At 40.3% G+C, this 16,024-nt stretch overlaps 1 protein-coding gene across 1 annotated transcript in view; it reads right to left on the bottom strand.

Annotated features, from left to right (window-relative positions):
* Positions 1-3,497: 3,497 nt before the first annotated feature.
* The window catches only part of LOC118374282 (ankyrin repeat domain-containing protein 13B-like), a 37,425-nt gene continuing 24,898 nt past the window's right edge, over positions 3,498-16,024 (bottom strand). Inside the window, exons 7-15 of the mRNA XM_052524396.1 lie at positions 15,576-15,642; positions 15,200-15,281; positions 14,414-14,478; positions 13,715-13,851; positions 8,493-8,650; positions 7,381-7,575; positions 6,997-7,166; positions 6,396-6,472; positions 3,498-5,423 (exon numbers count right to left, since the gene is read on the bottom strand). Coding sequence (XP_052380356.1) covers positions 5,222-5,423; positions 6,396-6,472; positions 6,997-7,166; positions 7,381-7,575; positions 8,493-8,650; positions 13,715-13,851; positions 14,414-14,478; positions 15,200-15,281; positions 15,576-15,642 — 1,153 coding nt within the window. The 3' untranslated portion in view covers positions 3,498-5,221. The remainder of the gene's footprint in view (positions 5,424-6,395; positions 6,473-6,996; positions 7,167-7,380; positions 7,576-8,492; positions 8,651-13,714; positions 13,852-14,413; positions 14,479-15,199; positions 15,282-15,575; positions 15,643-16,024) is intronic.

Raw genomic sequence — 16,024 nt, 5'->3', positions numbered from 1 at the left:
TTATATGAACTGTAACTCAGTAAAATGTTTGAAATTGTTGCATGTGCATTTATGTTTTTCTTCAGTATATATTCATTTATGTGAAGCCATATAGTATGGCTTCACATAAAAGGTTATTTCAGCCCCTACGGAGTCCAAAGGGTGAGCAACAGCAGCTGCATGATGGCCGTACACATTGAAAGGTTTAGGATGATGTAACGGTTTAGGATGCTGTAACTGTGAGCAGACTAGCTGCCAACGAACCAGTCTCCTGTCATAGGGTTATCATATTAACAATAACTTCTGACATTGTGTTATCATAAGTCATAGTGTTATCATATCAACATTAACTCTTGTCATAGTGTTATCATATTAACATGAACTACTATCATAGTGTTATCATATCAACATTAACTCCTGTCATAGTGTTATTATATTAATACTAACTCCTGTCATAGGGTTATCATATTAACATGAACTCCTGACATAGTGTTATCATATTAACATTAACTCCTGTCATAGTGTTATCATATTAACATTAACTCCTGTCATAGTGTTATCATATTAACATGAACTCCTGTCATAGTGTTATCATATTAACATTAACTCGTATCATATTAGCATTAACTCCTGTCATAGTGTTATCACATTAACATATTAACATTAACTCTATAGGGTTAACCTATTAACATTATCTCTATAGTGTTATTATATTAATACTAACTACTGTCATAGTGTTATCATATTAACATGAACTCCTGACATAGTGTTATCATATTAACATTAACTCCTGTCATAGTGTTAACATATTAACATGAACTCCTGTCATAGTGTTATCATACTAACATGAACTCCTGTCATAGTGTTATCATATTAACATTAACTCCTGTCATAGTGTTATCATATTAACATGAACTCCTGTCATAGTGTTATCATATTAACATGAACTCGTATCATATTAGCATTAACTCCTGTCATAGTGTTATCACATTAACATATTAACATTAACTCTATAGGGTTAACCTATTAACATTATCTCTATAGTGTTATTATATTAATACTAACTACTGTCATAGTGTTATCATATTAACATGAACTCCTGACATAGTGTTATCATATTAACATTAACTCCTGTCATAGTGTTAACATATTAACATGAACTCCTGTCATAGTGTTATCATACTAACATGAACTCCTGTCATAGTGTTATCATATTAACATGAACTCCTGTCATAGTGTTATCATATTAACATGAACTCCTGTCATAGTGTTATCATATTAACATGAACTCGTATCATATTAGCATTAACTCCTGTCATAGTGTTATCACATTAACATATTAACATTAACTCTATAGGGTTAACCTATTAACATTATCTCTATAGTGTTATTATATTAATACTAACTACAGTCATAGTGTTATCATATCAACATTAACTCCTGTCATAGTGTTATCATATTAACATGAACTCCTGTCATAGTGGTATCATATTAACATGAACTCCTGTCATAGTGTTAACATATTAACATGAATTTCTGTCATAATCTTATCATATTAACATGAACTCCTGTCATAGTGTTATCTTATTAACATTAACTCCTATTATATTAGCATCAACTCCTGTCATAGTGTTATCATATCAACATTAACTCCTATCATATTAGCATCAACTCCTGTCATAGTGTTATCATATCAACATTAACTCCTGTCATAGTGTTATCATATTAACATGAACTCCTGTCATTGGGTTAACATATTAACATGAACTCCTGTCATAGTGTTATCATATTAACGTGAACTACTGTCATAGTGTTATCATATTAACATGAACTCCTGTCATAGGGTTATCATATTAACATGAACTCCTGTCATAGTGTTATCACATTAACATATTAACATGAACTCCTGTCATAGTGTTATCATATTAACATGATCTCCTGTCATAGTGTTGTCATATTAACATTAACTACTGTCATAGTGTTAACATATTAACATTAACTCCTGTCATAGTGTTATCATATTAACATTAACTCCTGTCATAGTGTTATCATATTAACATGAACTCCTGTCATAGTGTTATCATATTAACATGAACTCCTGTCATAGTGTTATCATATTAACATGAACTCCTGTCATAGTGTTAACATATTAACATGAACTCCTGTCATAGTGTTATCACATTAACATATTAACATGAACTCCTGTCATAGGGTTATCATTTTAACATGAACTCCTGTCATAGGGTTATCATATTAACATGAACTCGTGTCATAGTGTTATCACATTAACATATTAACATGAACTCCTGTCATAGTGTTATCATATTAACATGAACTCCTGTCATAGTGTTGTCATATTAACATTAACTCCTGTCATAGTGTTAACATATTAACATTAACTCCTGTCATAGTGTTATCATATTAACATTAACTCCTGTCATAGTGTTATCATATTAACATGAACTCCTGTCATAGTGTTATCATATTAACATGAACTCCTGTCATAGTGTTATCATATTAACATGAACTCCTGTCATAGTGTTATCATATTAACATGAACTCCTGTCATAGTGTTATCATATTAACATGAACTCCTGTCATAGTGTTATCATATTAACATGAACTCCTGTCATAGTGTTATCAAATTAACATATTAACATGAACTCCTGTCATAGTGTTATCATATTAACATGAACTCGTATCATATTAGCATTAACTCCTGTCATAGTGTTATCACATTAACATATTAACATGAACTCCTGTCATAGTGTTATCATATTAACATGAACTCCTGTCATAGTGTTATCATATTAACATGAACTCGTATCATATTAGCATTAACTCCTGTCATAGTGTTATCACATTAACATATTAACATTAACTCCTGTCATAGTGTTATCATATTAACATGAACTCCTGTCATAGTGTTATCATATTAACATGAACTCGTATCATATTAACATGAACTCCTGTCATAGTGTTATCATATTAACATGAACTCCTGTCATAGTGTTATCATATTAACATGAACTCCTGTCATAGTGTTATCATATTAACATATAAACATTAACTCTATAGGGTTAACCTATTAACATTATCTCTATAGTGTTATTATATTAATACTAACTCCTGTCATAGTGTTACCATATTAACATGAACTCGTATCATATTAGCATTAACTCCTGTCATAGTGTTATCAAATTATCATATTAACATGATCTCCTGTCATAGTGTTATCATATTAACATGAACTCCTGTCATAGTGTTATCATATTAACATTAATAATAATAATAATAATAATATATGCCATTTAGCAGACGCTTTTATCCAAAGCGACTTACAGTCATGTGTGCATACATTCTAACTCCTGTCATAGTGTTATCATATTAACATGAACTCGTATCATATTAGCATTAACTCCTGTCATAGTGTTATCACATTAACATATTAACATGAACTCCTGTCATAGTGTTATCATATTAACATGAACTCCTGTCATCATAACATGAACTAGCATTAACTCCTGTCATAGTGTTATCACATTAACATATTAACATTAACTCTATAGGGTTAACCTATTAACATTATCTCTATAGTGTTATTATATTAATACTAACTCCTGTCATAGTGTTACCATATTAACATGAACTCCTGTCATAGTGTTACCATATTAACATGAACTCCCGTCATAGTGTTATCATATTAACATGAACTCCTGTCATAGTGTTATCATATTAACATTAACTCCTGTCATAGTGTTATCACATTATCACATTAACATAAACTACTGTCATAGTGTTATCATATTAACATTAACTTCTGTCATAGTGTTATCATATTAACATGAACTACTGTCATAGTGTTATCATATTAACATGAACTCCTGTCATAGAGTTATCATATTAACATTAACTACTGTCATAGTGTTATCATATTAACATGAACTCCTGTCATAGTGTTATCATATTAACATGAACTCCTGTCATAGAGTTATCATATTAACATTAACTACTGTCATAGTGTTATCATATTAACATGAACTCCTGTCATAGTGTTATCATATTAACATGAACTCGTATCATATTAGCATTAACTCCTGTCATAGTGTTATCAGATTAACATGAACTCCTGTCATAGGGTTTAACATATTAACATGAACTACTGTCATAGTGTTATCATATTAACATGAACTCCTGTCATAGTGTTATCATATTAACATATTAACATGAACTACTGTCATAGTGTTATCATATTAACATGAACTCCTGTCATAGTGTTATCATATTAACATGAACTCCTGTCATAGTGTTAACATATTAACATGAACTCCTGTCATAGTGTTAACATCATAACATGAACTCCTGTCATAGTGTTATCATATTACCATTAACTCTATAGGATTATTATTCTATTTCTCTACTTATTAACAGTCATCAAGTGTCCATCCACAGTCTAATTACAGTAACATTTAACATTTAACATTAACATTTTAGTCATTTAGCAGACGCTCTTATCCAGAGCGACTTACAGTAGTGAGCACATACATTTTCATACTGGTCCCTTATGGGAATCAAACCCACTTTCAATTTTGTGCAAATCAGGGGGGGGTGTAGCAATCTATTAAAAATGAGGAAGAAACAGAGTATTTCAACATCCCACCCCACTTGACCCAACTGACACTCACACAGAGGGCAGTATTCACTAGGGCACACTATAGCAGAATGATTTGCAACGGTAAACAAAAACAAGTGTTTCTATTGGACAATTTCAGGTAGTCCATTCCTGTTTCATTACATTTTCTTTCATTGGTGCCTAATGAATAAGACCCAGGTCTGTGAAGTGGACACAAACCCTATACCCCAATCACAGGACCATTTATTAACGAGTGACCTTCACAAACACAATTTGTATTACCCTATCCCACTAATGTGGTCGGTCAATGTAGCATTCCATTACAAGTGTTTCTTCTTGTTTCTTGTTGTAAACTTGCACTGACTGCGAGTGCAGAGTGGCACCAGAGAGTAGTGAGTCTGTACTGTAGCTGTATCAGCACTGTAGAGCCCTGTTGTGCCACACAGACAGGCTCTTATTGAAGGAGCGCAGTGGGAAAGGGGATATGGGACAGTCGGAGGAGCAAGGCTGTCACAGCCAGGAGTAGAGTGAACTTATTGACTACCCTCTCTGGACCTCCACCCTCCTCCTCTCCCATACCTCCTAGAGCCCATCTGGCCAATCAGGCTCTCATTTCTCCAAGAGTGACAGTTGGATGATCCGCTGCAGCTCCTCCTCCTCTTGCCGTCGCCGTAGCTCGGCCTCTGCCTGCTCCCGCGCCGACATTTCCATTGCCAGGCGGAGTTGCTGGTCGTAGCTGCAGGTTGTGGGGGGCTTCTTGGTGGGCGTGTTACAGAGGCTGGCTGGAGGGCAAGGCCTGTGCTGGGGAGTCCTGGAGGAAGAGTGCGGGTGGGTGGGTTGGAGACAATGAGGTTGGAAACCTGGTTATTGTACAAGGAGAATAGAGGAATTGACACTGACAGTGGAAATGGTTGAAAAATATGGTGGACCTAGATTCATTTTGACAGGACATAATTTGAGTAGGAAAGAGGGGTGCACACACGTACATGCAAACACACACACCATCACCGACACCGAGACACACACACACTTTTGTTTTACTATCCTTGTGGGGACCAAACAATTGATTCCCATTCAAAATCATAATTTTCCCTAACCTTAACCCCAAACCCCTAAACCTAACCCCCTAATTCTAACCCTAAACCTAACCCCTAATTCTAACCCTAAACCTAACTCCTAATTCTAACCCTGAACCTAACCCAAGACTAGAATAGCCCTTTTACTTTGGGAGAACGGTGAAATGTCCCCACTTATCCAATTTTCCTTGTTTTACTCTCCTTGTGAGGACCTCTGGTAAAAACCAAGGATAGTTCAACCAAAACACACACACACACACACACACACACACACACACACACACACACACACACACACACACACACACACACACACACACACACACACACACACACACACACACACACACACACACACACACACACACACACACACACACACACACACACACACACTGAATTGTGCCAGTTTGAGTTTATGTAACATGCAGTGTATTGTTCCCAGAGAGGGCATACAGGAGAGAGGCAGAGTTACTGTATATCAGTGGGGGCCAGTCACTCAGAGTGTATCTACTGTATGAGGTGCAGGGAATGCAGACAAAGACAACAGTGTGTGCATGACTGGGAGTGAGTCAACAGTGACATTGTGTGCTGTGAACGCAGCCAGGAAGCTCCCTGGCCTCCAGTGTGCTGGAGAAGGACGAGCCAAGGCTTTAGCAAACAAAGGCTGAGAAGGGTAGCGAGTCGAGTGCCGAGAAAGTACAGACCTTTGCAGGCGACTGGGGTCACAGGGAAGAGTACGTGTGCTGGGCTTGCTGTTGGTCAGCGCCTCCCAGATAGTCACCTATACACAGACCAGGAAGTCGACAGACAGAGTCAGAGAGATAGTCCAAGTCAACAAGAAGACTCACCAAACTTTCTTGTCATTTCAATGTTTCAATCTCAGTGTTGACACTGGATTATGCCCTAGGATACTGAGTCAGCTGTTTGTCTAGCTAGCGGATTAGGACAGACGTACACAAGTCTTTACAGTGTATATGGAATTTGTAGCTCTTTGCACAACTGTACACACTACTAATACAATGTGCATGTAGTTGATTAACATCCCGAATGAGCCCCCAAAATACAGTATTACTTCAGAGTTAAGGTTACAAAAAAACCATACGATGCTTTATGTTCCACTGAGGAATGAAGAGGACTACCATCATACCATACTTTGTGTTCATTAGGCACCAAGTGGCAGGAAACAAACGAAACATGTAGGGACAACCTGGACGCTCATTTCCATTTTCCTTTGTGTTCTTTAATGGAGACGAGCCAGGTTTTGAGATGGCAGTTATCCCTATGAGGGGCCAGAGTGAGTCTGACCTGGTCGTACTCCGAGCCAGCCTCCAGCAGACTCTGTTGGATGGCAAACTGCAGCAGATCCTCCTCCTCATCACCACGCATGTTGTTGTCCCTCTGGTTGCCTCCCAGCACAGTGTAACCCTGAGGGGGCTCGAACACACATGGGGGGATCTCCCCTCCACGACACGACGCTGCATGGAGGAGAGACACGGGACAGGAGTGATGGGATGTTATGGGTCATTCTTGAATTTTCTTAGATTAAAAGAAAAATAACTTTGTCCTGGTCAAGTCATAAGATTGGGAAACACTCCTGGCCCTAATTGTAGAGTAAATATGGATGGTGTGTGAGTGTGAGTGTGAGTGTGTGAGTGTCTGTGTGTATATGTCCATGTGTGTGTTTCTCACTTGTGGAGCTGGAGCTGGAGACACTAGAAGAGTCACTGCCTGGGGAGGGGGTGTCTGTGTCAGTCCTGGGGCTGCTGTCCTTCTGTCCATCCACCTCCCCCTCCACCCTGCCCGGCCCTGTCACCAACCCCTCCTCACACCCGTTCAGGTTCCCAAAGGTGATCCGGGCATTCAGGATGTGATAGATGGGAATTTCTGAGAAGATGAAGAGATGACAGAGACAGTGACAGAGATGTTTAGGATTTACGATTATCACTGGATTCATAATTAATGTGCAATAGGTGTAAATCTTCCAAACATGTTAAGAGCTCAAATGACCACATTTTGGCATATCCCAATTAACCATATTTGAGGCAGCATCTGAATGAATTTAAGGAGTAGCCAGAATGTCCAACATGGCATAAGGACAGGTGGGTCTGCTTCAGTGGTGGAAAGGGCATTCAATTGTCATACTTGAGTAAAAGTAAAGATACCTTAATAGAAAATGTAAAAGTGTAAGTCACCCAGGAAAAAACTACTTGAGTTAAAGTTGAAAAGTATTTGGTTTTAAATATACTTAAGTATCAAAAGTAAATGTCATTCCTAAAATACATTTAAGAGTCAAATGTAAAAGTATAAATCACATTCCTTATATTAACCAAACAAGACAGCACAATTTTCTTTTTTTTAATTGACGAATAGCCAGGGGCACACTCCAACTCTCAGACATCATTTAGAAATGACGCATTTGTGTTTAGCGAATGAGCCAGATCAGAAGCAGTAGGAATGAACCAGGATGTCCTTTTGATAAGTTTGTGGATTGGACCACTTTCCTAAACATGTAGGAGTACTTTTGGGTGTCAGGGAAAATGTATGGAGTAAAAAGTACAGTATTATCTTTAGAAATGTAGTGAAGTAAAAGCAAAAGTTGTCAAAAATGTAAATAGTAAAGTACAGATACCCCCAAAATGAATTAAGTAGTACTTTAAAGAATTTTTACTTAAGTACTTTACACCACTAGTCTACTTTTGATAATCCCCCACTCCCGGTTTCTCTCCACTTTAACTACCATGATGTGCCAGCTCTTTAGGATGCAGACTATCTGGTTACAGGAGTGTACTCTACTCTCTCACCGATCTTGACGGGGAAGCCAGGTGGCAGTCGCAGGGTAATGAAATCCCTGAGCTTGGCGAAGAGAGCATTGGAGATGGCCATGAGGTCAATGATGGGTGCCACCTGCTCCGCTAGGGACAGAGGATGGGCCTCACACAGCCACAGCTTAGCCTTGAACCTGAGGAAACCGGGAAACATGTACAGTGCATTTGGAAAGTATTCAGACCCCCCCAGAATTTTCCACATTTTACGTTACAGCCTTATTCTAAAATGTATTAAATACAAACAAATTGCCTCAACAATCTACACCCCATAATGACAAAGCGAAAACAGGTTTTTAGAAATTTGTCGAGGCACAGATCTGGGGGGGGGGGGTACCAAAATATTTCTGCAGCATTGAAGGTCCCAAAGAATACACTGTCCTCCATCATTCCTAAATGGAAGAAGTTTGGAACCACCAAGATTCTTCCTAGAGCTGTCTGCTCAGCCAAACTGAGCAATCGGGGGAGAAGGGCCTTGGTCAGGAAGGTGACCAAAAACCTGATGGTCACTCTGACAAAACTTTAGAGTTCCTCTGTGGAGGTGGGAGAACCTTCCAGAAGGACAACCATCTCTGCAGCACTCCACCAATCAGGACTTTATGGTAGAGGGGCCACTTAACAGTAAAAAGGCATATGACAGCCCACTTTGAGTTTGCCAAAAGTTTGCCATTGTTTCTCACACGATGAGAAACAATATTCTCTGGTCTGATGAAACCAAGATTGAACACTTTGGCCTGAATGCCAAGCATCACGTCTGGAGGAATCCTGGCACCATCCTTATGTAACAGTATAATTTTAAACCGTCCCCTCGCCCATACCCGGGCGCGAACCAGGGACCTTCTGCACACACCCCATCGCTCCACAAAAGCCGCGGCCCTTGCAGAGCAAGGGGAACTACTACTTCAAGGTCTCAGAGCAAGTGACGTAACCGATTGAAACGCTATTTAGCGCATACCGCTAACTAAGCTAGCCGTTTCACATCCGTTACACTTACAGTGAAGCATGGTGGTGGCAGCATCATGCTGTGGGGATGTTTGTCAGCAGCAGGGACTGGGAGACTAGTCAGGATTGAGGCAAAGATGAACAGAGCTAAGTACAGAGAGATCCTTGATGAAAACCTGCTCTAGAGCACTCAGGACCTCAGACTGGGTTCACCTTACAACAGGACAACGACCCCAAGCACACAGCCAAGACAACGCAGGAGTGACTTCGGGACAAGTCTCTGAATGTCATTGAGTGGTCCAGCCAGTGCCCGGACTTGAACCCGATCAAACATCTCTAGAGAGACCTGAAATTAACTGTGCAGCGACGCTCCACATCGACTCTGACAGAGCTTGAGAGGATCTGCAGCGAAGAATGGGAGAAACTCCCCCAAATACAGGTGTGCCAAGCTTGTAGCGTGATACCCAAGAAGACTCAGTGCTGTAATCGCTACCAAAGGTGCTTCAACAAAGTACTGAGTAAAGTATGTGATATTTCCATTTTTTTTTTCATTTCATACATTTGAAAACATTTCTAAAAACTTGTTATGGGGTATTATGTGTAGATTGATGAAGGAAAAAAAACATTTCTTCCATTTTAGAATAAGGCTGTAACGTAAAAAATGTAGAAAATGTCAAGGGGTCTGAATATTTTCCGAATGCACTGTATGTACAGTACCAGTCAAAAGTTTGGACACACCCACTCATTCAATGGTTTGTATTTTCTACATTGTAGAATAATCATCAACACTTTGAAATAAAGTGTTAAACAAATCAAAATATATTTTCTATTTAAGATTCTTCTAAGTAGACACCTTTTGCCTTGATGACAGTTTTGCACACTCTTGGCATTTTCTCAACCAGCTCCATGAGGAAGTCACCTGGAATGGATTTCAATTGACAGGTGTGCCTTGTTAAAAGTACATTTGTGGAATTTCTTTCCTTCTTAATGCGTTTGAGCCAATCAGTTGTGTTGTGACAAGGTAGGGGTGGTATACAGAGATAGCCCTATTTGGTAAAAAACCAAGTCCATTATATGGCAAGAACATCTCAAATAAGCAAAGAGAAACAAAGGTCAGTCAATACGAAAAATGTCAAGAACTTTCCTCAAGTGCAGTTGCAAAAACCATCAAGCTCTATGATGAAACTGGCTCTCATGAGGACCGGCACAGGAAAGGAAGACCCAGAGTTACCTCTGTTGCAGAGGATAAGTTCATTAGAGTTACCAGCCTAAGAAATTGCAGCCCAAATAAATGCTTCACAGAGTTCAAGTAATAGACACTTCTCAACATCAACTGTTCAGAGGAGACGGTGTGAATCAGGCCTTCATGGTCGAATTGCTGCAAAGAAACCACTACTAAAGGACACCAATAAGAAAAAGAGACTTGCTTGGACCAAGAAACACGAGCAGTGGACATTAGACCGGTGGAAATCTATCCTTTGGTCTGATAAATCCAAATTTTAGATTTTTGGTTCCAACCGGCGTGTCTTTGTGAGAAGCAGAGTAGGTGAACGGATGATCTCTGCATGTGTGATTCCCACCATGAAGCATGGAGGAGGAGGTGTGATGGTGTGGACGTGCTTTGCTGCTGACACTGTCAGTGATTTATTTAGAATTCAAAGCACACTTAACCAGCATGGCTACCACAGCATTCTGCAGTGATACTCCATCCCATCTGGTTTGCGTTTAGTGGGACTATCATTTGTTTTTCAACAGGACAATGACCCAACACCTCTCGGCTGTGTAAGGGCTTTTGACCAAGAAGGAGAGTGATGGAATGCTGCATCAGATAACCTGGCCTCCATAATCACCCGACCTCAATCCAATTGAGATGTTTTGGGATGAATTGGACTGCAGAGTGAAGGAAAGCAGCCAACAAGTGCTCAACATATTTGGGACCTCCTTCAATACTGTTGGAAAAGTATTCCAGGTGAAGCTGGTTGAGAGAATACCAAGAGCGTGCAAATCTGTCATTAAGGCAAAGGGGGGCTACTTTGAAGAATCTCAAATATATAAACTACTGTACATTTTGATTTGTTTAACACTTTTTTGGTTACTACATGTTTCCATATGTGTTATTTCATAGTTTTAACATCTTCACTATTATTCTACGTAGAAAAATAAACAATGTATGTAGAAAAATAAACAAAAACCCTTGAATGACTAGGTGTGTGCAAACCTTTGACTGGATATACTACCATTCAAAAGTTTGGGGTCACTTAGAAATGTCCTTGTTTTCCATGAAAACATACATGAAATTAGTTGAAAAATGAATAGGAAATATAGTCAAGACGTTGACAAGGTTATAAATAATGATTTTTTTAATTGAAATAATAATTTTGTCCTTCAAACTTTGCTTTCGTCAAAGAATCCTCAATTTGCAGCAATTACAGCCATGCAGACCATTGGCATTCTAGTTGTCAATTTGTTGAGGTAATCTGAAGAGATTTCACCCCATGCTTCCTGAAGCACCTCCCACAAATTGGATTGGCTTGATGGGCACTTTTTATGTACCATACGATCAAGCTGTTCCCACAACAGCTCAATAGATTTGAGAGCCGGTGACTGTGCTGGCCTCTCCATTATAGACAGAATACCAGCTGACTGCTTCTTCCCTAAATAGTTATTGCATAGTTTGGAGCTTTGCTTTGGGTCATTGTCCTGTTGTAAGAGGAAATTGGCTCCAATTAAGCGCCGTCCACAGGGTATGGCGTGGTGTTGCAAAATGGAGTGATCGCCTTCCCTTTTCAAGATCCCTTTTACCCTGTAAAAATCTCCCACTTTACCGCCACCAAAACACTCCCAGACCATCACCTTGCCTCCAGCATGCTTGACAGATGGCGTCAATCATTCTTCCAGCATCTTCATTTTTTTTCTGCGTATCACGAATGTTCTTCTTTGTGATGCGAACAGCTCAAACTTAGATTCATCTGTCCATAACACTTTTTTCCCAACCTTCCTCTGTCCAGTGTCTTCGTTCTTTTGCCCATCTTAATCTTTTATTTTTATTGGCTAGTCTGAGACATGGCTTTTTCTTTGCAACTCTGCCAGGAAGGCCAGCATCCCAGAGTCGCTTCTTCACTGTTAACGTTGAGACTGGTGTTTTGCGGGTACTATTTAAAGAAGCTGCCAGTTGAGGACTTGTGAAGCATCTGTTTCTTAAACTAGACACTCTAATGTACTTGTCCTCTTGCTCATGTGTGCACCGGGGCCTCCCACTCATCTTTCTATTCTGGTTAGGGCCAGTTTGCGCTGTTCTGTGAAGGGACGAGGACACAGCGTTGTACGAGATCTTCAATTTCTGGCATGGAATAGCCTTCATTTCTCAGAACAAGAATAGACTGACGAGTTTCAGAAGAAAGGTCTTTGTTTCTGATAATGGGCCTCTATAAGGCTATGGAGATATTCCCTTAAAAATCAGCCGTTCCCAGCTACAATAGTCGTTTACAACATTAACAATGTCTACACTGTATTTCTGATGTTATTTTAATGGACAAAAAAAAAACGCTTTTCTTTCAAAAACAAGGACATTGTGACCCCAACTTTTTGAATGGTAGTGTGCATATTATACAATACTCCTGACTCTTGTTTAGTAGGGCTCACCGTAGCAAATTGTTTGGAAACGTAAAATGAAGGAACGTGTCCCACAGAAAGAGTCTTTGTTGGTCATGCAGGCATATTGAAAGACTGTGAGAGACTGGAACTCTAGTTCTGTCTCATCTTAGAACATTGATCACATCTTGTCATTTGTTGCACTGGTTTCTGGTCAGACCAATCAATGGTTATGTTCAACTGATGAGATCATGTACTTGCAGCCTAGTGATCGGGCTGGGACACCATCTCACTGTTGTCTTGTCACAATCTATCCAATAACCAGCTGAATTCTAAATGGCTATTGATGTGATCTCAATTGTCATAGTCATTTATCAGATCACACAGCTTACATACTGTAGATTGCATAGAAAGAAAACATTTACATGCATGGAACAGAGCCAAAACACTTGACAGGACCAGAGACCTACTGTAGACTGCATCCAAAATGGCACCCTATTCCCTACATAATGCATTACTTTGGGCCCTGGTTAAATGAAATGCACTATAAAGGGAATAGGGTGCCATTTGGGATCCAGACATGTTGTATGGTTCTGGATAGGGCTATTATAGCCAAGGGCCCCAGGCATAGAGGGTGTTATACGGGCTGGGATGGCTGTCGCTGTCACCTCTGAGTCTTGGTGGTGAGTTGACAGGGGTGGCCAATATCCCGGGTGCCCAGGGGCAGGTTGGGATTGAAGTACTCCTCGGCTGTCAGGGCTGTGGGGTTGGTCACGGCAGGACATGACATCTGAGTCACTAGGGCCTGTTGAGAGAAGGGGAGGGAGGGGGATGGGGAGAGAGGAGAGAGAGAGAGAGGGAGGGAGATATAGAGTAAGAGAGACAGAGTGAAAGAGATTGAGACAGAGTGAAAGAGATCGAGAGAGAGAAAGAGAGAGAGAGGGATAAAAGGAGGGAGGGTTAAGAGAGAGAGAGAAAGAAATAGAGGGAGAGGATGAGAGAGGGGGATAAAAGGAGGGAGGGTTAAGAGAGAGAGAGAAAGAAAGAGAGGGAGAGGATGATAGAGGGGGATAAAAGGAGGGAGAGTTAAGAGAGAGAGAGAAAGAAAGAGAGGGAGAGGATGAGAGAGGGAGATAAAGATTGTTCAAAGACAATTCAAATGGTGATCAATATTTGAGAGAGAAGAGATGCCCAGGGACCTCTTTACTCATGTCAAAATTGACAGCCACTCTGGCTATAAGGTAAAATCCCTATACAATGATGAGGATGATGATTATGATTGATGATGGTGATGAGGAGGATGAGGATGATGAGGAGGATCATGGTTTGGATAAATTATGATGATAATGATGACTATGACCACTAACCCCATTGTTGGGCCCCATGTGTTGCTCGGCGATCCCTAGGAAGTTTTGCAGGGGCGTCTTACCGACTGAGAAAAAGGTCACATCAGTGGAACATTCATGAGAGGAACTCAGAACAAGTCTATGACCATAGAAACAGGGTTAGTAGAACCTACCTGGTAGTGGGAGTGGGAATCTCTGTTCTACTAATACTATTTCTATGTCTGCAACACTAACCTAAGAATTCTCGACTGCTGTCTCTTGTCAATTTTGGAGGGATGGAGATGGGGTAAGGGACTGGAGGAGTTGGGTTCTTGGAGGGAGGGCTATGAGAGAGGCGGGCCAGTGATCAGACAATAGCAAGGACAATAGTCTTCTCTGGCCTCGGAAATTACTGTGGGAAATGCTTTAAGGGCCATTTATTGGGGCTTCTGTGCAATTATCACCATCAGAGCTTCTTTATTAGGTCAAACCATAGCTAAATGTTTTGCAACCAAAACAAGCATTTCCTATTGGACAAGTTCAGGTTAGTCCTTCCCCGTTTCAGCCCATTTTCTTCCGTTTGATTCCTCGTGAATACACTCCAGTTTATTTAGGGCCTGACTTGAGATCAGCACGCTCAACTCAAATCTTTGCACAATTCTCCCATTGACGTCAATGAATGACTTACACCAAAGTTTGTGTTGCACACGCTTATCTCAGCTCTGAATTGGGCCGTTTCACTGCATCTAAGCCAAGACGTGGAAGATTACCAGTATTGATGCAAGGGGATTTTTAACTAATACGTAGAACTTCAGGAAAAAGAGACACCTTTGGGCTTCGCCTTGAGTGGCTCACTGAGATGGTCCGTTCGGGTTCGAGTGATCAGTTCCACATTGGAGGCGCCATACACCTAACAGAGAAGACAAAGGACAAGAAGAACGTCATGGTTATGAGACTCTAGTTCCTAGTGCCAATTGGGACTCATGTTCTGTGACTGCTTTAGGTTAGTGATGTAGTAGGGAGGTGGTCTCACTGCTGAGTCTATGTATATCTGTATATTGATAGTGCCTTACTCTAGAACCAGAGCTCAGGGAACAGATTACATTATATACTGTACATCTTGAACTTTAGAGTATTTTAGGTCATTCGGGCAAAACCAAATTGAAAGCCAGGGATATAAGGATTAACGACTACATGTCTGTACCTTAGCCTCATACCCGTTCACCATCTCGTTCTTCTCACTGCGCCAGCTTAGGATGCCAGTCTTATTCCTGCCAGACAGACAGAGCCAAACACAAAACAACAGGTCTGAATTAGAGGTGGTGTTCTCCCTCCCTTCAATTCATATTCATAAATGGATTATTGGCATGTCGAGCATCCCCCCTGGCGCTGCCAAAACGACAGAGGTGACACTCAGCACGCAATAAATGATGATTACACTCTCCCTCCTTCTCACCTCTCACTCTCTCTCATTCTCCTCCCTTACTTTTTCATACTATCTGACCTGCATGAGAGATGTGTCTGGGCTTGCCCTTAGTGACCCCCTCCCTGCCTCTCCTCTTCCTCTCTTCATCTCCTCTCCTCATTCCCTTATCCCTTTCTCACTATATCATTATTCTACTCCTTTTCATTTCCTACCTATCTCTGCTCCTG

The sequence above is a fragment of the Oncorhynchus keta genome, chromosome 1 (assembly GCF_023373465.1).
Source record: "Oncorhynchus keta strain PuntledgeMale-10-30-2019 chromosome 1, Oket_V2, whole genome shotgun sequence".
NCBI lineage: Eukaryota > Metazoa > Chordata > Actinopteri > Salmoniformes > Salmonidae > Oncorhynchus > Oncorhynchus keta.
The sequence above is the reverse complement of the archived record's forward strand: the minus strand, read 5'-3'. Positions and strand labels throughout refer to the sequence as shown.